Source organism: Cavia porcellus, unplaced genomic scaffold, assembly GCF_034190915.1.
Source record: "Cavia porcellus strain 051 isolate PalLab524CR breed Dunkin Hartley unplaced genomic scaffold, mCavPor4.1 scaffold_5, whole genome shotgun sequence".
Lineage (NCBI taxonomy): Eukaryota > Metazoa > Chordata > Mammalia > Rodentia > Caviidae > Cavia > Cavia porcellus.
The window spans coordinates 54,215,247-54,239,922 of NW_026947488.1; the positions used below are offsets into that span (position 1 = coordinate 54,215,247).

At 36.2% G+C, this 24,676-nt stretch overlaps 1 protein-coding gene across 13 annotated transcripts in view; it reads left to right on the plus strand.

Moving 5' to 3' along the window:
• Positions 1–24,676, plus strand: part of Dock3 (dedicator of cytokinesis 3) — a 707,026-nt gene that overhangs the window by 428,432 nt on the left and 253,918 nt on the right. For all 13 annotated transcript variants that reach the window (XM_063248927.1, XM_063248931.1, XM_063248928.1 and 10 more), the window contains 2 exons: positions 20,166–20,207; positions 20,803–20,957. In XM_063248927.1, coding sequence (XP_063104997.1) covers positions 20,166–20,207; positions 20,803–20,957 — 197 coding nt within the window. The remainder of the gene's footprint in view (positions 1–20,165; positions 20,208–20,802; positions 20,958–24,676) is intronic.

Below are 24,676 nucleotides of genomic sequence, written 5' to 3' on the forward strand. Positions count from 1 at the left end.
CGCTAGGAAGAACAGTTGTGTGTTAATACAACCTGGAAATAATATACTATCTTTCTGAAGACTGCCTGATGTTAGTTATTATAAAACTGTACCAAATTAACTGATAATCAAAGTTGAATTTTTATGGACTGGATTAGAAAAAGTAACTAAAGTAAAAGTGGAAAACTTCAGGTGAAAGTCAAACTTAGACTAAAGGATTAGATATAACCTCATTTTGAGGAGCATATTTTCAGCAAATATATACTGGTGAGAATTACAAGTTTTTAAAATCTCTTTAAGAAAATGATAATTTTAAGGAATATTGAGGAACCAGCCTGACTTTAAACTCTCTGTGTGACCCAGGCTAGTCTCAAACTCACTATCTTTCTGCCTCAGTTTCCCAGAATGAAGGATTACAGGCAAATGTCAGTATGCTAAGTCAAAATACTTTTCAAACTATTTCTTCAAGGTAAAAGTTGTTAAGTATGTCTAGTTTTTATACTGAAGATACCCCTCCTGGCTGCCCTTTGCTGTCTGTATTAATGTGAACCAGTTCTGAACTTACTCTAGATTTATTATACAACTGCCATCCTGTGACTTCTCTCTGCTATTTACCTCAGGATTCTTTGCCCTTTTTACAGACTCCATTACCTGCACAGTACATAGTTTGTACCTTTTACTACTTTATTTTAAAGGAATAATTTATTCTTCTGTACTTTCCTGATGGGCAGCTAAAGAGAGTTGTTTTGAGACTTTGAGTGATCAAATTCTCTTTCTTTAGGCTACTCTCCCAATTCATGGATACTGTGGTTGAATAAATATAAAATTCTAGGTTGAAATCGTTTTCTTCCCTTCAGAATTGGTAAAGCTCTTAAATTTTCTAGTTTTCAATGATATTATTAAGAAATCAAAGTCATATCCTTAAAAATCTTTTATATGGGACCCAATTTTCTCTCTGGAAACTTTCTTCTCGTCCCTTTATTCTAATAAGCTGAAATTTCAGAATTAAGTGCCAAATACTTCTTGGGCCCTTTATATCTGGAAACTCTTATCTATATTCTTGGAACATTTTTCACAATAATGTGTTTTCAGTAGCATTTATTGGGGTGTTTCCCATAAGCCTATGGAGATCATTGGGGCCTCCTATGGTGGGGATATGATTTTTCCCAGGCAACTGCTCCTTATTCACTAAAGGAGCACTGACCAATAATTCCCAAGAAGTAAAAGATCCATACAGTGAAAACTACATTACACTTAAAAAGGAAATCGAAGAGGATTTCAGAAAATGGAAAAATATTCCCTGTTCATAGATAGGAAGAACAAACACTATGAAAATGGTCTTTGTCCCAAAATTGTTATATAGATTCAATGCAATTCCTCAAAATACCATTTGCATACCTCACAGACCGAGAGAAATCATCCCTAAAATTCATCTGGAACCAGAAGAGACCTAGAATAGTAAAGACAATTCTGGGCTAAGGCAGACGGCATCACAATCCCAGATTTGCAGTTATACTACAAAGTTACTGTGATAAAATCAGCATGGTACTGGAATAAATACAGACCTGAAGATTAGTGGATTAGAGGATACAGCCACAACTACGGACACACTCAACCACCTCATCTTTGACAAAGGGACCAAAAATGTACACTGGAAGAAAGATAGCCTCTTTAATAATGGTGCTGGAAAAAATGGTTTTCATATGCCAAAAACTGAAACTAGACCCCTACTTATCATCATGTACTAAACTACACTCAAAGTGAACCAAAAATTTAAATATCAAAACAGAAATACTAAATCTGCTGGAAGATAAAGTATGTAGAAATCTTGACGACATAGGAGAGTTCATGAGCTCTGAAAATTTTAGAAGTTTTTAATTATAAATAAACTAGTCAGAATTTTTCATAGATCAATTATCAGAGATCTCTTACAAGAAGAATTTGGAGGGAACAGCATCTTTTATGAGATATATATATACATATTTTTTTTTTGTCTAATGAATACTAGCAATTTTTATGTCCTATTCTTTCATGTAGCTTCCAGCCCAATTTTCTCCATGCACTCTGTCACTTAGTCAGACCTTCGATTCCATTGATTGGTTACTATCTCTTGGGCATCCTAGGTCAATCTGTTTAATGGGCCTCAGGTCAGATCTAGCCCATCCTTGTCACTCAGCTGTGGTGTGGGCCCTGAGGCATCACTACCACAGGGCTGAAAATCAGCTTCTTGAAAGGTAGAACTACCTCCTTGTCTAGGTCCAGGTTCATGATACAGCCAGACAGCATAGATAGCCCATTCAGTGTTCTCTGGAAAGACACAGTCATTCCCTCTGCCCCATATGAATGCCATCCTGGGTCCCTTCCATTGTCCAGTAGGAAGATCTTTCCAAAGGACCCTTCCTAGCTTCTTTTCCTTTACCTAATTGAATTGTCTTCTCTTTCTTGCTCTCTCTCTCTTTTTCAAGTCATCTCATTATGCAGTTCGGGCTGGCTTTGAACTCACTTTGTGGCCCAGTCTGGTCTAGAACTCTCAATGATCCTCCTGCCTCATCTCCCTGAGTGCTGGGATTACAAGCACGTGCCACCACACCTGGCTGAATCATCTTTCTGTTGCTGTAGTCCCATCCCTAGCAGTATTTATAAAGTTAATAGTATATAATGCCAAGTCTATTATGAGGTGTGTATTTTGTAGGGAAGGAGTCCCCTTTTTGTTTTTGTAATTGAATTTTGAGTGTATGGTGAGCACATTCAATAATTTCTTGACTGAGGGTTACAGGTAATTCCTGTGGAAAGGAAAATGTGAAAGGTTTTACAAAATGTTTGGAAGGTAGTGCTCATATAAGCTAGGCCTTTGTTAGTCTTAAGTGCCTATGGGCAGCCACAGGTAACAAAACAACCAGGAAATGAATAATGACATAGTTAGCTGCTTAATCCCAAGGAAGTATCCACTGAAACATGGACCTAGCATAGAGACTCAAACTCAGGAATGTGAGTGACATCCATTTTCCAGAGATGATAAAGGTGTAACCATCTGGGATTAACTCCCATAGGGGTAAGGGAAGGTGCATTATACATGGGGAACATTGTTTAACAATTTGTCAAGCCTGTTCCCAGGTGGCTTTTTGCACAGGGCAAAAGCATTTTGATAGAAAGTGGCATAGGAGGAAGAAGCTTATTGAATGGCGTCTAAGGGAGTAACAATGACAGTGGCCAGCAATCTGTATGTTGCAGTGTTTCCCTCAGTGAGAAGCTGCTGCAGTTGAAAATGAGAACATAAATGATCAATAAAACAAGAGACATGGCTTGAATGAATGACAAATTGGAGAGCATGAAGTAAATAAAAAAGATCTTCTTAGCCAGTGTTTATAGTGGAAGTTTTCATGTGATGCACCACACCACAAACATAAGTGCTATCTGAAAAGGTTAACGGGAGCAGACGAATGATATTGCAAGCCTGCGATTCAGTCTTTTATGCAGAAGAAAAACCCATATCCTGTATTCGGGAAGAGAGACTGTTACATAACTTCTCCTGTCTGAAGAGGACACATCTATGAAAAGAGACACCTCCCACTATGGGAAACAAGCTTATTTTTGAAAGGAAGGGGCTGGGAATGTAGCTCAGTGGCATAAGGTCCTTAACTCGATTCCTGGTACAAAAAAAAAAAAAAGCACTTCCTATGAATTGGCAGAAGACATGCTGGCTTTGGGAGAAGCCCATTAAGAAGAAGAAGCCAGTTAGATCTTCCAGTAAGCTGTGCAAGCAGGCAACATGGGGCCTAGGAAGAGAAAAGCCAAAAAGCACCTTCTGTGTGCCAACCGATGCAGGAGCTGAGAATCAAGAACTGCTCTTACCCCTCACGCCTATAAGCAACCAACTGGTTCAGAGAACAGGCAGAGTTGATGGTAACTGAGGTACAAAAGCAACTGAATGCTTGTGTTGTTTGGTTAACTTTGTAGGCCTGGGACCAGCAGTCTGAGCATCTCTTGGGAGGATGACAGCATACAATATAGGAAATACGGGGCATTCCTTTCTATCTTGTCTTTGAAGCCCAGTATTGTTCTCACTGTTTTGCTTTGTTCCAATTTATTGTTTTGCTTTATTCAATGTTCTATTTTGATAGTTTATTCTGTTTTATTTGGTTTTATTTTGCTATGTCTGATGGGATGGAATATTATGAAGATAACAAGAATACTATAGTAGCCATTGTTGATTTCCTATTATCCTGCTTTGAGGTTCTGTATCGATTTCAGTGCTTTGTTTTGATTAGCTTTATTCTGTTATTTTTTGTTTTGTTGGATTTTATTATCTTTAAAATAAGACTTAACATTGTTTTAAAAAGAAAGGAAGACAAAAGGTGTGAGGGAAGCAAAGTGAATTAATTCATCTGGAGGATAATGATAGTAACACCAGGGAATTTAGCCAATGCAGATTGCCAAGAGAATGAAAATTGCCAAGCCACTGTTGTTGATCAGAAGAAAAGGGAACAGTGATGTTTTGGACATCATAACCAAAGAGCTAAACAGTACCATGTTCTCCTACATGTGATCAGCCCTGTATAATCAGCATCAATATCACCAGGCAAAACCTGGTGACCTTTTTAAGATGAGACTACTGTGGCCTAACAGGAGGCCCACTGTTCCTTGGGTCAAAGGTACATAGACTCTAGTAGGACTAGTTTGGGATCCCATTTCAGGACTTTGTATGAATCTGGAGGAGGGATTGATGTCTTTTGTTGCTTGCAAGAGGTCAGCAATGTGCTTGACTGGGAAGGGTAGGGTTGGATGATTGGGGAAAACTCTCTGACTGTTGGGCAGAACCTGCAGAGGCCCCACTAAAAGTTTCCTAGAATAGATCTGCCCTCCACATTTGTCTTGGATCTACACTTATTAGCCCTGTGATATCCTTGCCTACACTTTGAACAGATACTAGGCAGTTTCATTGAAAGACAGCTAGTGGCTGTGCTGCCCCTACAGACTTAGCAGAGCAATTTTAAGCAAAATGTCTCCCATGTCTGCAGCTGAAAGAAGTAACCTTGTTCTTTCCCTTTCCCATAGGCTGTGGACAAATAGCCTGAGTGATAGTTGCTGCCAAGGCAGCCCCCTGAACATATGAGGGGGCCAATGTCTGCGCAAATTTGAATCGTCTCAGACAGCAGAGCTCATTTTTTATGGTCTCATAAAGCCTATTTACACCACTTACTTGCATTTTCAGTGGCCAATTGTTAGACAGTTACCTTACCAGCCTCTATAGTGTTGATAATCCTCCCACTAGCCTACAATAAGCGTGAAAAGATTCATCAGGACTCTGGTGAGTGGAGGTCAGATCAAGGGATGTCTCACCTTTTGAAGGAAATTCCCTCCTAGCCCTTGTGGCAGCTATTTCAGTTGTTTATATGCTTGCAATTCAAAAGTAAATTGATAATTTGTAGCAGCAAAGGCACCTTGTCCGGTTAACATGTCTTTTGTAATGGTCATATTGTGAGCGGTATTGCGAGCTTCCTGATCCATGTACAACTCAAAGATCTTCCCTTCCACGATAAGTAATTCCCAGAACTAAACATGTTTTCAGTATTCCATTCCCATCATTTGGGGCCATAGCCTGTTGTCGCATGGCCATAGCCTGTTGTCTATAAAACCTAAAGTAAAAGGGGCTGTGGTGCCCTAGGTCACGCTTGCTTGTTTTAGTTCTTTTAAAGTCTTAAAGGGTACAGCTTCATGAAGACATATAACTTATCTCAGATTATTGGAATCTTGGGCTTCAATAACAGCATGTTGAAAATCCTCTAAGGATTCTCCTGCCCCCTCTGGCTTCTTTTAGCACCACTTGCATTGGAGAAAGAAAAGATGACTCTATTCTATGAAGGGTAGAAATTTCAACCTGCAATGCAGGAAAATTTTTGTGAACTGAGACAGCAGAAGTAGCTGCTTGTGGCACAGTTAATGTTACCAGTTTTACTTTGAGCCTCTGTGAAATGGAAGTCACAGTGAAACATTCCTCTAGTGGGCAAAGGTCTTCTTTATGTGATTGAGCAAAGCTAGAGGATTCAAGCTGTGTCTAGGGGACTGGTGCTCCATTCTTCTTTTTCTGCTTGGGGCTTTGTTTTAACATAGTGCTCCAAGCCAAATCCTCTGTGGTTGTTTCAATAGGCATATGATCATCAAGACATTCTCTGATCAAGTTCCACAAAGAAAAGGTAAATGTAGGAATGTGCTCGCACCTCTCAATGTAGGAATGTGCTCACACCTGTCAGGTGTGCATTGTTGCCCTACACCTCTCCATATCTCAGCTCACAGTTCCTTGTTCTGGGTACCAGGGACATGTTTCTTGCATAAAAGTGAGAAATTCTGTCAGTTGAGAAATGTTTCCATCTGAATCTTTTGCTTTCAGTGATACAGCAAGCATTTCTATATACAGCAATCATTTCAAGAACCTGTTTGCCCCATGTTTTACACCTGATAGGATCAATATTGATGATATCAATGGGACCAATGTCAGTGATATCAATACACCTCTTTCCCTTTTGTGCACACAACTAGAGGTGTTGAACCTGCTATATGATGAGTTTTTCCACACCCTGGGTCCCTGTTCAGGCACCAAAATACCACATCCTACATAGTTCTCAAAATCTCCTGGAGGAAGGACCATGAGAAAATGAAGGCAACAGTGAAAATGGAGAAAGCTGAGGTCAGCTGGAGACCTCTCTCTTGGTGGAGAAAAGAAACTACCCAATGACTGTAGCATATTTATACACTTGGCAGGTTATGGTCAGGTGAAACCCCTCTGCCTAACAACTTGTTCACCTAACTTGCTTGGGCACCTCGTGTTCTTGGGCCTGGAACAGCTTGTTCACCTGACTTGCCTTGGGTGCTCTGTGTTCTCGGGGATGGCCTTGGTCTAGCCCCACATGTATGATTGTTCTTCAGTTTCAGCCACTCCCCACAGAGGAAAAGAAATGTAACTAAAATATGACTTATCTCACCAGTGAGTGATATCTAAGTAATGTGATGAGACTATAAATAGTAGTTTGTAACAAAGAGTTACAAATATTAGGAAGACATATTGGATAAATTTTTTTGGTCGTTTTGAGACAGAGTCTCACTATGCAATGCAGGCTGGTGTGGAACTCATCTAGCGCAGACTGACCTTGAACTCATTGTGAGCTTCCTGCTCATCCTCCCAAGTGTTAGGATTACAGATGTGCACCACCATGCCCAGCATATTTGATAGATCCTTTTTAAAAAAACATAGTAGATATAAAACTACTTTTATGTGGAGAGTGAGAAAAGGTGGAGAGTAATAGTTTTAATCACACATTTTTTAGGCTGCTTACATTTAAAAAACGTATGCTTTACTTTTACTATATTTACATTTTCCCCAACATATCAGTTTATACAAAAAACATAAAGTCAAGTCCTTTATTTTATTTTCCTGAATTAGATCTTTATATTCTGTGTATTTTTTTACATAGAAATAATTTAATGGAGAAAATAACCCCAAGTTTATTGAAAATCTTTAGGATTTTTATATTAAATTATATACACAAATGCACAGTAGATGTTTTGGCTAATCTTAACATTATCAGCAAGGTCCAAAGGGAATATCTATTTCTGTAAAATTTAAACCTATTGTTGGGATTACAAACTTGCAGCTTTCTACTATCTGTAGCACTTCTTGTTGTACATTTTACAAAAGTTTTTATGAATAGGATTATACCTTAAGCTTGCTTTGAAAGCATTTTTTGTAAAAAAAAAATCAAGCCTCAGTATTATGCTGAACAATGATTGATGAAAACTTATTTAAAGACATAGTTGAATTTTTTTCTGAGGTGAAATCCAAATAGAGCCCTAAGAGTTCTTCAATTCTTGCTTCTGCCTAACAAGAGGTCTAAATTTCTGTAAGCAGCAGAAAATTGATTATAAATAGAAAGCATTTCAGAGGGCAGCAACAAAGAATTTGGGTTAATTTTATTTTGCCATTTCTCTTGTGAGTTGGACACTTGAAAATTATGTTGTATGAGAGTTTTTGTGGCAAGACTAACAATATATTATAATTTCCTGATTTATTGTTATCCTTTTACATTAGCATACATCAGGAATTGTATTAGTCTTTTGTTTTCTGGTGCTAATTACTACTTTAATAAATTACTTGTTTATGTTTCTAGAATATATTAGTTGATTATTTACTAGAAATCAAGCATTATTTCACTGATAATCCTCACAAGATGTGCCTTATATTTCTTTGAAAGACTCTTGATACTTAAAACAATTTCCAGCATATTTAGTAGGCAGTTAATTTTACCATTCAGTCGAATACTGTATCAAAGCTGCACAGCTTTTTTGGGTCATATTGGTATACTTTTGTAGACTGAATTGTCTAAAGACTTCAAAATATTAAAAACTACTTCTCTACTACAGAAAATTGGTAAAGGCAGTAATAAAGTCTGCATTTCTTTTTTTTTGTCTTTTTCCTTTTTTTTTTTTTTTTAATCAGTACGAAGGATTGAACTCACGACTACTTGCTTGCAAGGCAGGCGCTTATGCCACTGAGCTAAATCCCCAGCCCCCACTGCATTTCTTAGTTTATGTTTTTTATGTACATTTTACAAGTCAAAGAATACAAAGATAAAATAATGCTTTATTTCCTTGGGAATGCAGACTCTAAAATTAGATAGCAAACATGGAATCATAATATAGTACTAACACAAGTGGTGATTGTTTGGACAAAACAGGTATTGATTTACTTTGCCTGACAACATGGTAGTAGCTTTTTCCTTACATGCCATAAAAGAAGTTCTGAGAGCTACTTCCATGCCTTTTTCTGATTTGTCTTATGGAATGCTGTTACAGTTTGTGTCTGGATGTCCCCTCACAGCCTCATGCAGTCATGGGGACAGGCTTCAAGAGTTTGTGATTGACTCATGGTCCAATGCTGGGATTATGGCCGTGAGTACTACAGCCTCCATATGGTGGGTTGCCTGCATACAATATGAAGGACAGAAAAGATCTTCTCTTGCACTCCTCTCTTTTTGTGCTTGTTGCTTTTGCTGTTTTTTGCTGCCATGAACTGTTGCCCTCTGCCACGTGCCACTCTGCCTTGGAGCCCACTAGGTATGACCTGGAACCTCCACAAACTGAGCTAAATAAACATTTTCTTCTTAATTTTGGGCATTAAAGTATTTTGTCTCAACAGCAAGAGAAAAGTAACCAACACAGATGCTTGCAAACTAGTTTAAAAATTTCTTACAAAATTTGATACCTCTCAGTCTACACTTGCATTTATTATTTTCAACAGGATGTTTGATATTAAAGTTTATAGGTTTGTAAGCTCTCATACATAGTTCTAGCTGAATATTTATGACAGCAAGATTTGTAGGCATTTTTACAGTTATTCAATACATCTATTTGTGAAGAATGACTTAATTCAGCTCCTGAATGTAAAATAATACAGTGGAATTTTAGTTCAGTAAACTCTTCAGTGGAATATGGATAGTAAACTATAAAAAGCCTTATTTGTATATTCAGAGTCTGGTTTAGGATGCACAGTCCCTTCCCTCATTGGAATTGAATACACTCATGCATGATAAACCAGTGACTACACTGCTAGGTCTTAAAGGTTTTTTTAAAACTAGTTTTACATGTTTCCTTTTGTGTATTCTAAGCAATAATTTACCCAGATGTTGTAGACTTCATTTTATTTGTTATGTATCATGGAAACATATAGACCCATGACTTAACATCAGTAATTATTAATATTAACTAATATTGTTCATCATAAACTTTTTTTTATTAGTACACATTTGTTATACAGAATGGTGATGTTTGTTTTGGGTGAATTGGTATGTGTATACAACATACCTTGAACTCTTTAGCCCACTCATCTTTTTTTTTCCTCTTTCCCTTAATTCTCTTCTCTATGTCTAGGAGTCTGACTTCTGGTTTCCTATCATCTCTCTCCTTTATTTTACTCATTTGTTTATTTATATTTTAGGTTTCTTGTATAAAGAAAACTTATAATATTAATCTTTTTGAGTGTGGCTTATTTTAGTTATCATGATGGTCTTGTTCCATTCATTTGCCTGCAAATATTATTTCATGCTTTTCTATTACTAAATATTCCATTGATTCTATGTACCACATTTTCTTTATCCATTCATCTATCAATGTTTAGGCTATTTCTGGCACTTGGTTAATGTGAATTGCTCCATTGTAAAATGAGTATGCATGTATCACACTATACTATGATGCCTTTAATTATTTCGTAAATATATCCAGGAGATATATAGCTGGGTGAAATGGTATTTCTATTTTTAGGAATTTTTGTACTGATTTCTCAAGTGCTTGCACTAGTTTATATTTTGATCAAAAACAATGTAAAAAGATACCATTTCACCACATCCTCACAGTGTTCAGTGTATGTATGTGTGTGTGTTTTCTTAATGATAGCCATTCTGACTAAAGTCAGATGAAATTTCTAAAAGTTGTATAGATTCGCATTTCCCTAAAGCTCAAGATGTTAAACTACTTTTATGCTAGTTGACTTTTTGTACCTCTAGTGCCAAATGTCTACATTTGTTTTATTTGCTTGTTATTTGGTTGGTTGGTTTTGTTTTTGTTTTTTCAATTTGGTTATTTCTTTTTGGGAAGTTAGTATTTCTTAGTTCCTTAGATATTGCATTTGTTGGTCCTCTATAAGAAGAGGCAAAAGTTTTCTTCCATTCTGTATGCTGTTCCTACATTCCATTGATTCCTTTGCTTTTCAAAATTTTATGTATTCCTATTTGCCAACTTTTTATGTTTCCTGTGTTTTTGTATTTCTATGCAAGAAGTCTTTTCCTACAACTATGACTTAAAGTGTTTCCTCTATTTTGTCTTCAGGCAGTTGCAAAGCTCCTGTATTTATATGTAGGCCTTTGATTCATTTTCATTTGATTTTAGCATAGGGTGAGAGACAGGGACCTACTTTTTTTGTTCATCAAGTAGATATCTAGTCTCTCCAGCACCACTGGTAAAAGTCTACTTTTTTCTGATATATTTTTAACCCTTTTGTAAAAGGCCAAATCGCTGTAGGTGCATGTGGTATTTCTCTTCTGTTCTAGTCCATTGGACTACATTTTTTTTTATGCCAGTGTGTTTTATGTTGTTATCATTTGGGTGTATGTATTTATGTCTGTGGTATGTGTTTTTATGTCACCGTCACTGGTGGTAGAACCCAGGGCCTTCATGCTGAGCTGCATTACTCTTTATAAGTCGCTAAACTGCCCAGGCAATATGATGCTCCTGTGTTGGCTTCCACGGTATGCGACTCCCAGGTATGTGTCAGCACGTGAAGTATTATACCTTTGTAGTATGACTTGAAATCCAGTATTGTGTCACTTCTAGCTTTGGTTTCTTTGCTTAGGATTGGTTTGGTCATCCTAGGTCCTTTATGATTTCACATGAATTTAGGATTTTTTTTCTTATTCTGTAAAGAATGTTGTTGGTATTTTAATAGGGATTGCATTAAGTATATAGATCATTTTTTATAATGATGCCATTGTCACAATATTGGTTCTTCCAGTCCAAGAAGAAGGGATGTCTTTCCATTTTTTCAATATCTTCATCAATTGCTTTATTCACAGTTCTGTAGTTTTCATTATAGAGGTCTTTTATTTCCTTAGTTATGTTGATTCCTAGGTTGGTTTCTGTTTTCATTTTGTTTAGCTATTGCAAAATCAACTGTTTTCCTTATTTCTTTCTTTGTGAATTCATTGTTGTTGTACAGAAACACTATTGATTTTTGTGCATTAATTTTGCATTATCTCACTTTAATTTTTTTCTTAGACCTAAAAAGATCTTAAATTGGTGTAATTTCACTTCTTTTCATGTTTGTATCCATTTTCTTTCTTTTGCCTAATTGCTCTGGCTAACGTATCAAGTATTGTATTGAACAGCAGTTGTAAAAGTAGACACCCTTTTCTTCTTACTGATTTTACAAAACGTTTTCAAGTTTTCTCCAGTCTGATGATGGTTGTAGGTTTGTCACTGTAGTTATTTTGGTGTGCCATAAGGTCATCCTATACTTGCATCAGAGTTTTTAATCATGAAAGGATTTTGAATTTTTGTCTAAGGCTTTTTATTGTCTGTTGAGATGATATATAATTTTTATCCTTGACTCTATTAATGTGGCATATTACATGTACTTATTTATATATGTTGAACAACTCTTGCATCCCTGGGTTGAAGTCAACTTGCTCGTGATGTATGATATTTTTAAATTTTATTTTATTTTAAAGAGAATTAGAACCCAATAAAACAAAACAGAATAAAGCAAGCGTTACAGAACTTCAAAACAGGGTGATAAGAAATCAACAATGGCTACCATAATATATCCTGCCGTCTTCACAGTAGTTGTCCATACCATCAGACATAGCAAAATGAAACAAAATAAAACCAATCAAAACAACATTTAATAAAATAAATAATAAATCGGAACGAAACAAAACCATAAGAACAATACTGTAATTGTTAGCTTCAAAATTGTTGTTCATGGGGCTGGGGATTTAGCTCAGTGGCATAAGCACCTGCCTTGCAAGCAGGCGGTCGTGAGTTCGATCCCTGGTACCGATAAAAAGGAAAAAAAAAAAAAGAATTAAAAAAAAAAAACAAAATTGTTGTTCATGTTTTCAGACACAGGGATAAAAAAAACAGTAAAATGGAACAAAACATTAAATTTCAAAAACAAGACAGGAGGATATCCCCCACAGTTGACACAATGAAGACTGCCATCCTCCAAATAGATGCCCAGACCATCAGCCCCAGGCCTGCAAAGTCAAACAATATAAGTATCAAGATATTCCCTTCCCCACAATTGCGATCATCTCACCCTGCATCCTCTGAATCAACATGGGAGGCTAAGGAAAGAATGCTCTTAAAGCTTTTCAGATCATGCATCAGCTGTTTCATGGGAAGGTACATTTTCTCCTCTGGCTGAGGCTCTTACCAATCAGCCAGTGGGGCTTGCTTCACAGGAAGGCATGGTTTCTCTTCTGGCTAAGGCTCTTACCCATCAGCATAGTAGGGTTTGCTTAACAGGAAGGCATGGTTTCCCTTCTGACCGAGGCTCTTACCCATTAGCATAGCAGGGCTTGCTTCACGGGAAGGCCAATGTATGATATTTTTAATGAACTGTCAAATTCTTTTTGGGAAATTCTGCAAGTATACCTGTGTTCATCAAGGATATGGACCTGTAGTGCTGCTGTTGTTGAATCCTTATGCCAGTTTGGTAATCAGGGCAATGCTGGCATCATAGAATGAGTTTGGAAACATTCCTTTCTTTTGATTACATAGCAAAATTTGAAGAGCATTGGTACTAATTCTTCTCTAAAGGCGTTGCAAAATTCAGCAGTAAATAAATGGGTTTCGATTGGAAGGCTTGCTTCCTGCATGCAGCCAGCAGGCCAGAGAGACCAGCCAATCTGGCTCCACCTGCTGGCTGCCAGCTGCTGCCATCAGAAGGCTTGCTTCCTGTGGGTAGCCAGCAGAAGCGGAGACACACAGCCAGGTAGCTCCATGCCCTTGTAGGCCACCATTAGAGGCTCTTGCTTCCTTTGGACAGCTATCACACACCAGAAGAATCAGGACAAACACACTTTTGTGTGCCTGTCACCATTGCCAGGAGTCTTGGTATAGACATGCAGGCTGAGAGAAGCAGTCCCCTCACCATGTGCCTCTGGCCATAGAGGAAACCCAAGTATAGGTGCACAGGTCTGCAGAACATGCCCCATGTCCTTCTACCTCCCTGTAAACCTGGGGCCAGAGGAACCCAGGTGCCTGTCTCATTTCTCTACACTGTGAAGGGGAAGCCAATGTGGTAGGTGCCTGGGACCCCACAACTATCTTGATGGGAGGAATCTAGGAGAATGTCAAGACAAAAGAGTGAAAGGCAGTCTCAGACCTCCAGCCTACATAAAAAACGTTTGGGAGATACAGTCATGGAAGAAAATGGAAGCCACACACCTGAAATTTCTGAGACAATACCAGCTGAAAGTAAAGAAACAACTTATGAGACTTTAAAAGTAATCATATCAGAAATAATGTCTCAGGTAAAAGAAGAAATCACAAACATAATGAAAGAATTATTGAGCATATCTATAGAAAACAGATTAAAAAGGAGCACAGGAAAATGATGGAAATCTTGAATGAACAATACAAGAAGGAATTGCAATGCATGAAACAGATTCAAAGAGATATCCAGGAAGTTAAAAAGTCAGTTGAAAGCTAGCAAAACCCTTTGAAAGAGACTGAAGATAGACTTTCAGACCTTTAGCAGGATTGCAACTAGTGATCATGAAAGGAAAGATCTCTTAAAAATAACAAGGAACCAGGAAATAACAATTCAACAACTGCAGAATGACATAAAGAAATACAATTTAAGAGTGACAGGTATCAGTTAAGATGCAAAGGTCTTCACAAATGAAATTAAAAGCCTATTTACAGAAGTAATTGCAGAAAACTCCCCAAATATAGAGGAAGGATCTGGCATAACAATAAGCAAGGCATACAGAACTCCAACTAGCCATAACAAAATAAATCTACATCCAGATATGTAATAATCAAGATCCCAGAAATTCAGCACAAGAAGAGAGTACTAAAAGCTGTTACAGAAAAGAAACAGATAACCTATAAAGGAAAATCCATCAGAATCATGGCCAGACATATCATAATCAAGACCCCAGAAATTCAGCACAAGAACAGAGTACTAAAAGCTGTTACAGAAAAGAAACATCACCTATAAAGGAAAACCATCAGAATAATGGCAGACTTAACGCAAACCATCAAGCCAAGAAGAGTTTGGAGTGAAGTATTTCAAATCCTGAGAGAAAACAACTTCCAACATAGATTGATGTATCCTGCCAAATTATCTTCCAGAACTAATGGAAAAATAGGATACTTCCATGATAAAGAAGAACTGAAGGAATTCATGCAAACCAACCCTACAGAGAGTGTTAAAGAGTATTCTAGAGAGAGATAAAGATGACCATGGATCCAGGAACAGCAGCAGAGGAGAATCGCCAAACAGGACAGGCAGTTGAACAAAGTGGAAACTGGGGGGCCAGCAGCAGGAGGAGAGCATGGCTATGATGAACCAATTTAACACTGGTTATAACCATTAATGCAGATGGCCTCAATTCACCAATAAAAAGAAATACAGGGAGAATGGATCAAGAAACAAGATCCATCAATAGACTGTATACAAAAAACACATTTAACTCGAAAGGAAATTCATAGACTGGAAATCAGAGGAGAGAAAACAATTGTTCCATGCAACAGGAGACCAGAAAAAGCAAGGGTAATTTGCCTATCAACCACAGAATGGTAAGAAAGATATATTTTTTTATTGGTACTGGGGATCAAACTCACGACCACACGTTTGCAAGGCAGGTGGTTATGCCACTGAGCTAAATCCCCAGCCCCAAGACATGATATTTTAATACGATGGAAAGCTACCCAGCTATAAAATAGATAATCTTGAGGCTCATGTAGGTAAATAATGAATGCAACTGGAGATCATGTTCATGGGCAAAACAGTTTGAACACATATGGGTGAACTGTAGCATAAAAATAGAAGGAGTGGAAGTCAATTTCAAACACGGGCCAGGAGGAGAACAGAGCTCCAGAGTTCCGGCCATGGAGGGATTCGGGCAGCTTACTCACCTGTCTTCTTGATAAGCACCTGCAATTTGGGCCTGGAGGAGAACCATTACCTGTGAGCCAACTTCCACGGGAGCTGAAAATCAAGCACCCTTCTTCCACCTGCCCCCTTCCCCCTTACCTACTGGGGATAGATATTTCAACATCTCTTGGGAGGATGACCATAAGCAATATAGCAAATATGGGGATTCCCCCCCCCCAATGTATGTTTGAAGGCATAGGTTGTTTTCACTTTTTGTTATATTTCTTTTGCTCTATTCAGTATTCTCAATTCGTTTTACAGTGTTCTATTTTTGTTTTGATTTAACAATGCATAATTGACTGGATAGCTATTGTTAAATTAAAGAGATATACCATAGTACTTAGTACTACTATCCCAGTATCCTACTGTGAAATCCTGTACCAATTTCACAGCATTGTCTCAATTGGCTTTGTTCTGTCTTATGCTGTTGCACAGTTGCTACTTTCAAAGTTAAAAAAAATACATGTTAAGACCCATGCATGTGTAGAATCTATGAACAGTTTATGAGAACTGATCTTACGACAATTGATGAAATGAACAGATACTTTGAAGAAAAGGAGACACTAAAAATACCCAGTGCTGATCTTGGAGTGTCATAATGTGAAACCCAACAACAGTGTTATTCCTTGTTCAGAGTGACATTAGCCTGCTTGGGTTTATTGAAAGTCAACATAATTGAAGATATGGGTAACTGCATATATGTTTAAGTGTAGAGGATTGATAACCATATTTCTAAGTTTTTGTTGGATAGTTGAACAAAACTGGTTGCAGTCTCACTGTTTGAATCCCCACTTTATATGCTCTAATTTAGTATCTTGAATAACTATTTGTAAGAAGACAATCTGTAATCATCAACTAGTGATTTCTTACTGTTTATTTTTCTTTGAAAGTATGTATTATTACTATCCATTTTCTGTTTTTTTAGTCTTTCTTTAAATTCAGTTTTAAAAAGAAGACACTACAGTACCCAGTGCTGATCATGGAGTGTCATGAAGTGAAATCCAGCAATACTATTATTCTTTGTTCAAAATGATTTTAACTTGCTTTAGTTTGTTTAATCTAAACATAAATGAAGATATGGATAACTGCATGTATGTTTAAATGTATAGGACTGACAGCCATGTTACTAAGTTTTTTTTTGTTACTAAGTTTTTGTTAGACAGTTGATTAGAACTTTTTGCAGTCTCTCTGTTTGAATTCCCACTTTACATGTTCCATTTTTGTACCTTGAACAACTGTTTGTAAAACGACAACATCAACTAGTGATTTCTTACTCTTTTTTTTCCCTCTGAATGTATGTACTATTTCTACCTATTTTCTGTTTTGTTTAATCTTTCTTTAAATAAAAAAAAATAGAAGGAGTCAGTAGCATCCAATAGATATTGTAAAAATAGTATAAAAGTAATAAGAAAGGAAACACCTGGAGGGGAAAGTGGTAACCACTGTTAGTTTCTTATTATCTTGTCTTGAACTCTTGTATTGTTTTCACAGTTTTGTTAGATTGGATTTTGTTCCATCTTGTTTTGTTAGATTTTACTAGGTCTGGTGGTATGGGCATCTATTTTGAACATAATGGGATGTATTATGGTAATCATGGTTGGTTTCCTGTTATCTTGTTTTGAAGTCCTATAATGTTTTTGTTCTTTTGTTTGTCTTTATTCTGTTTTGTTTGATTTTATTGTGTCTTGGTATGAGCAACTGTTTTGAAGAAAACAAGACATTATGGTAGCCATTATTGATTTCCTATCATCTTGTTTTGAAGTCCTATAATTCTTTTATTCTTTTGTTTTGATTGGTTTTATTCTGTGTTTTATTTGATTTTATATGTATGATAGTATGAATGACTGTTTTGAAGAAAATAAGACATTATAGTAACTATTGTTTATTTCCTGTTATCTGGTTTTGAAGTCCTATAATGCCTTCATTCTTCTGTTTTGATTGGTTTTAGTCTGTTTTCTACTATTTGATTTCATTAAGTGTGAAGTTGTGGACAGCTATTTTGAAGAAAACAAAAGACAAGGGCTGGAGATTTAGCTCAGTGGCCTAAGCACCTGTCTGGCAAGTGCAAGGTTGTGAGTTCGATCCCTGGTAGGTACCAAAAAAAAAAAGACATTATTGTAGCCATTGTTGATTTCCTATTGTCTTGTTCTGAAGTCCCATAACCCACTTTCATTCTTTTGTTTTGGTGGGTTTTATAACTGTTTTGTTTTGCTTGATTTTATTGTGTGTGAAGGTATAGACAACTCTTTTGAAGAACACAGCAGACATTGTGGTAGCCACTGTTGATTCCATGTTATATTATTTTGAAGTCCTGTGTTGCTTGCGTTGTTCTGTTCTGTTTTGTTTTGTTCTCTTTAAAATAAAAAAAATTAAAAATCGATTGTTTTCTGGGTTTTTCTTAATTCATAGTTTTTTAGTACTACATTTTAATTTAATTGCTTATTATGAATCTGCTTTGATTTTTAAATATTTTCTTTGTTCATTTTTTAGTTAAGTTAAGTGTCTACTGATTTACCAATTTCTTCAAAATTCTCTGATTTTTTGGAGATAACCTTTCAAAATAACTCTAAATATCTTCTAGATTTCTGTTTCTTCAAAATTCTCTGATTTGTTGGAGATAACCTTTCAAAATAACTCTAAATATCTTCTAGATTTCAGTGGTATCTCTTACGACCTCACCTTTTTTAGTTCTAGTTATGTTAATTTTGGCATCTGTTGGTAAGTTTGGTTGAGGACTTGTCATCTTGTTTATCTTTGTAAATAACTCCTTAATTAATTGGTCCTTTGCAATTTTTTGTGGTTTCAATTTCATTAATTTCCCCTCTGATCTCTGGTATTTCCTTCTACTAGTTTTGGAATTGATTTATTTTTTTTAGGACCTGGAGATGCAATATTAGGTTATTTGGAATTTCTCTTTTTTTCTAATTGAGGATACTCATAGGTTTAGAGCTGTTAGAACTGTTTTCATTGTGTCAGACTGTGATACATTGTGTTTCTATTATTTAATTCTAGGAATCATGAATTATTACTCTGTCTCTGTTATGATTGTACTCATACCTATCTGCACATTTATTTCCAGAGTTAATAGTAAATACTCTTAAAATATGCTAAGTTCTTCCTCTTACTACTATACTGGAAGGAAGGACTCCCCCTTACCCATTGAGCCACTGTTCATTCAGAGTCAGATGGCGTTGTTTCAGTTAATTTACTTATCTTGCTAAATACCTTGTTGCTAATTCTCTCAGGATGCTGTCCTATGATTTCCTGTGTTACCTCTGTGTCCTAACAGAATTGAATATTTGTTGTTTAGTAGGAATATTCTGGAGCGACTTGTTAAGTGCAGGCTGTCCATCAACTTCTAACCCATTTGAATTTCTGCATGTCAATATTTAATAATTAGCAAATATAGCCATTGAGATACATTTAAATTAATATTTAATTTTGTTTCTGCTTTAAGGTTAAATATGTATTTGGAATTGAAATAAAGCCATTATGTTATAGCACTTATTCTTATTACCCTTGTGATATGAAATAGTTTACTAAGTGAATACTGCCCCACACCTTTAGTCTATAAAAGACAGCAAAGTGGAAGCTCTCATTGTTGAGTTTACCAGTACTAGCCACTAGACGTTTATGATGTTCTTCTTGGCCAGAGTTTACTTCTAAATATGTTTATTATTATTATATCCTATAGTAACCAGTTGTACTTAAAATACCTGTTCTGGATAACAATTATTATCCACTTAGCATGTGATAGGTAATATCCTGGGTTAATCTGTGAGGTTGTTAGCAGAATTTTATCCTTATTTTACAGATAAAAAAATACAAATCTAGCAAATGTGAGTCAAAATTTAAAATCATGTATCCCATCTTCTGTATTATGACCCTATCGTATGTATTTGCCTTGCATAATTTTTGCTTCACTACAGTATCCTGGAGAAGATAATATTGGCTCGTATGTCAGCTTTACATTATAAGAAAACAGACATTTTGTCTAAAAGTTTCATAATTTATGAGTGGTGTTGTCAAATTTGAACTCTGCTCCTTCTAATATTAGCCAGTGGCAAAGAAACTACATGGAGAGAAACCCCAATTTGTAAAGGGCTCCACTGTGAAAAGACTCAGAAAACTGGATCAGGTATCTTTGAAAATGGAAGACCAAGAAAAGAAGTTGCAAGCACAAATATACAGTAGCAACCATCCACCTGTGACTTGTCTGGCACTGAGAGGTAGAGAGGATGGGATTTGAATGTAGACGCCGTTTTCTTGGTCTCTGATTTTCATATTAATTAGCAAATCACCCCCTTACTTTAAGCTTTAATTATGTCCATTAAATATGAATAACACTTACCTAACAAGGTTATTAGAAACCAGTGTGGTCACGAAGGTGAAAGGCTTAGTAACTGCTTAGCACAGACACTATGTAATAAGTTACTTTCAAGTAGTGTGAATATTTCTTTCTTTCTTTCCATAGCATTTGTCTAGCCGGCAGAGTGTGCAACAGAGCACATCCCAGGTAAGCGACTTACCCAGCTCTCCCAATATTTTTCTTCAGTTCTTTCTTTTAAGAAATCACAACATCTGAAAGCAGTAAGAATGCCAGACACCCTTAACTTCATTGTATGGTGTCTTTCTTCTTGCATTGATGTCTAAGCAGATTTAGCTGGACTCCATTTCTGTGTGCAAATTTTCATAAACACAATTACAAAAAGATTAAAATGAATCACTTTGAGAGAAAATAAAAATGTTATTTAGAATGGTAATTATTGTCATTGGTAACAATGTAAATCAAGTGCATCAGTGTTATGACAGTGTATCTAAGAAATGACTTTGAAAATTATTCCCTAGAAAATTTCATTTGTGACTTGGAGAGTTGAATTTGCTTGTAAGTCAAGATTTCTGTTTTCCTCTCTCTTGCAGTCTGTTCACTCTGTTCACTTCCTTGCTTGTTCATCTCCACTCAAGTCTATGACACAGTAACCTTTACTGGCAGAGAAAGCTTCTTCAGAGTCTCAAATAATATTCTCAATAATGTATCACAACTTAGTAATTTAGCTTTTTATCGTTAATATATAGGAATAGAAACTATTGGTGTTTGCCTTCCTCATTAGGTAGACACAATGCGTCCACGTCACGGGGAAGCCTGTCGAATGCCAGTGCCACATCACTTCTTTCTCAGTCTAAAGAGTTTTACCTACAATACCATTGGGGAGGATACTGACGTCTTCTTTTCCTTATATGACATGAGAGAAGGCAAGCAGATCAGGTAAGAGTCACCGACATTTTTGTAAGATTGAGACTTGTAGTAGAATGATGTGGTTGATAGGCATCTCAGGCCTTCTGAGAGACAGATGAATAGAGTGAGGCAAAATAAAATAATCCAGCCTTGCCTTAACTGTGAATTTGCCCCAGTTCTCAGTATGCCTTAAGTCATCTAAACCATACCATGTGTTGACTCTTTTGTCCTGTGCCTACAAGGATGATTGAAAAAATACTGTGAATGTTTAAATTAAAAAATAATTTATAGTAAAAGCACATTACCATTAATGCTCCTTCAAATAATCCCCTCACTTTGAACATACTCCATATTCCATCATTCTTGCCTCTTTCTGAAAAAGTTTTGGAAGGTTTCTTCTGTGAATGTCTTTATAAGGTATCATCAAAAATATGGTGAATGCTGCTCTTGAGTGCCATTCAGTGGAAAGACAGGCTTGTAAAAACATTATGGATGTCCTCATTCATCTTATTGACCAGATGTGACACCATGTGAGCTCTTTCTCAAAGTCAAAATGACCACAAAACTTTTTCAATTGATTCAGGATATCATAGCTACGACAGCACAACTGAAGAGACAGTCATGAAAGAGGTCTTACTTTCCCTTCACAAAGTGACAAGAATGGTGGGATAAGTGTGTTCTAAGTGAAGGCGAGTGTTTTGAGTAGTATTAATTTGTAGTGTATCTTATTGTAATCATTTTTAATTTAAACTTTTTTATCACATCTCTTATTTCTACATGGAGGCTCATTGGTTCACCATGTTAAGGAGAGAAAACTATGCATCTGTATGCAAATGACAAATATAATGTAAAGCAAATGTAATCCAATCCTAAGAGTACAGAGATCCTGGGCCCTGGATTGCTACATGTGAGTGAGAGAAAGAGGCTGATATTGTCCTGTCTGGGAACAACTGAAACTCTTCATGCCTGTCTAGCTCCATGAGAGTAAAATGCCTTCTGGACAGAAGAAAAAAAAGTGGCCTGTTTATCATTCCTTTTATACCTAGGATTAGAGTAGTAGCAACAGAAGGGCCTGACTTGCAGTAGAGTGCCTTTATTGGCAGAGCACTACAGACATTCAGCATGGACAACTACAGTGGAGTGTTTTTCCTTGAAGGATAGGGAAGAATCAAGGAATCTGGGCTTCTCTTCTTTTAGAGAACTAAAGGTTTTGATATTGTGAAATGAGCTTTGTGACCAAGATAAAATTTTTAGAGTGCAGACTTTTCTATGGTCATCATCTAAGTTGAGTAAAGATAAAGTAAGTTTTGGGTTACTTTATATTACTTGGGAATATCTTGTGACAATAGTGCTTTTTAGAGTTTCTGGTTGTTTACTTTTTCAATTGCATACTACATGTGGGACTTTTAAATGAAAGTTATAACAAAAGCAAAACAGTTACTTTGCCTGCTGTACAGTGCCTCTATGACAAAATTGAAGCAGTATGCTTTACTTTGACATAAGCCTAGAACTATTACTCAAGGCATGTGAGTTTTTCTTGTCAGTGGTTCATGGTATGTGTCCTTGGGAAAACTGTTGTAGACCAGGTAGTGGTTGTGTTGATGGCAGCTACAGCTTCTGCACGAATGCAAAAAACTACAGGCCAGGCCTCGTGGATTTAGATTCTGGCATCTCTTATTTTTCTACCAGATGAAAGTTTTGTAAATTTATTTTGTATATCTGTGGGAATCCTTTATTCAAACCAAATATGAGAAAGTTCATTGTATTAGGCAGATAAATTAGATCTATCCCATTATTGAATGGGGATAATGGGAATATCACTATGCTGAAAACCCAACCCTATGGGGTAATTGAAAGTCCATGAGTTGCAGTTTGAACAAACTGTTGGTATTTTGTCATTCATGAACACAGCGCCCTTGTCTTCTCTCCACATAATTATATTACCTTTCATGGTGTCTGTGCCTTGCTGAAACACTACACTGCTCTGGTTTGTAATTTGTGTGGGGTTAGCAGTGCACCAGTTATTTTATCTTTGGATTTATATTAATTTAAATTTTGAGAAACTAAATGATTTAAAAGAATTATTATTTTTTAAAATTAGTAGAATGTTTTGCAATGTTTAAGAACTGGATATTGGAAACAACTGTATCATCTTCCAGTTCAAAAAAGCATAGTATAAGTCAACTGAAAATATCTATTTACTTTAGTTTTCTTAAGCTCTTAGTTGTAAGAGTGAATGTTAAAACAGATCTAAAGATTAATGTCCTTTCTTCTTTCTGTTAGCATTTGTATTATGGCATGAAACTTCACAATTTTAGAACATTGAGTTAATATTGATAAAGAAGTTGGCTTCTCTTATTATTAAATAGGTCAGATACTACTTTCTTGAAGCAGTTTATTAGAAATTGTTGAAGGTTAAGGATGTAATTATATCAGCTGTGCAGAGTAGTGACACCTGACACAGTACTGACACACTTTGATTGTATTTTCTCATAGAGAACTTCTCATGTGACTTTCTAATCAAAAACTGTTATCCTACTGTCCAGTCAGATGGTGCTAGTCTAGCTTGCATTATTTCCAAGACATTCTTGTCTCTGTGTGAAAAGCACACATTGAGAGCATATTAGAGAGGAGGGCAAATATCTCCCCACTGTCTCATTGCTGATTCTATAGGCAAACAGGTAGAATGGTTCATTGTAAACTTACATAGTACATTTTGATCTATGCTGACAGATAAATATTAGACTGTCTGGAGGAAGAGAGAAGCAGTAACTGGCAGGATGCTGGTAGTTCTAACTAGATTTTTCTGGAATTTCATCATTTAGAAAAGAATAAAAATATTTAGCCATGAAATCTGAATATCTAGATGAATCTTTTCCTCTGAGTGTCAGGCAGTTTTTCCTTTTTTTCTACCAGACATGTGCCCATGGATAGCCCTCAGGCATTTCTACTGCACCATAGCTAAATGAATTCATTTTCTTCTATCATACGTATTTTTGCCTGTGCTTCTTAAATCAGGTGAAGAGCATTAGTATTTGTTTAGAGAACCATATCAGAAACCTTTGGGTTCTCTTAGGCTCCTCCATCTTTATCTTCTCCATTCAGTTAATTATTGTGTCTTGTCAACTTCTATTTTCTATTTTATTTTTATTATTTGAAGAGAAAGAAACAAAAAACAGTGGAGGAAAAAAGGTTACAAATAATACAGAATTATTGAAAAATAAACAATAAAAAATCACTAGTTGATAAGCTACATATTGTCATCTTAGAAATAGTTGTTCAGGTTACAAAATTAAAGCATACAAAGTGACATTCAAATAGTGACACTGCCAACATTCTGCACAATGATCCAACAAAAACTTAGTAATATGGCTATTAGTCCTACACACTGGTTTTTTATCTTAAAGAGGGTAAGAGTAAACATATCAAGACAGAACAAAACAGTTCATAAAGAAACAATTTAAAGAAATATAGATTTCAAAGCAAGTCCACTGGAGATCTTCACGGTGTATCTTATTGTCTCTAGTTTTCTTCCAAATAGTTGTCCCCATGTTTGCACACATTGAACACATACTGCGTATTATAGAAATAATCAAATCATTACAGGATGATGAAGGCTTTTTAAGTCTTCAAGATCTGACATTGGGGAAGTCAATAATGACTACCATAATGTCTCTCAGTCTCGTCATAGTAGCTGTCCTTATCTTTACATATGCTGAAATTGAACTTAAGAGACTAGACTAATATCA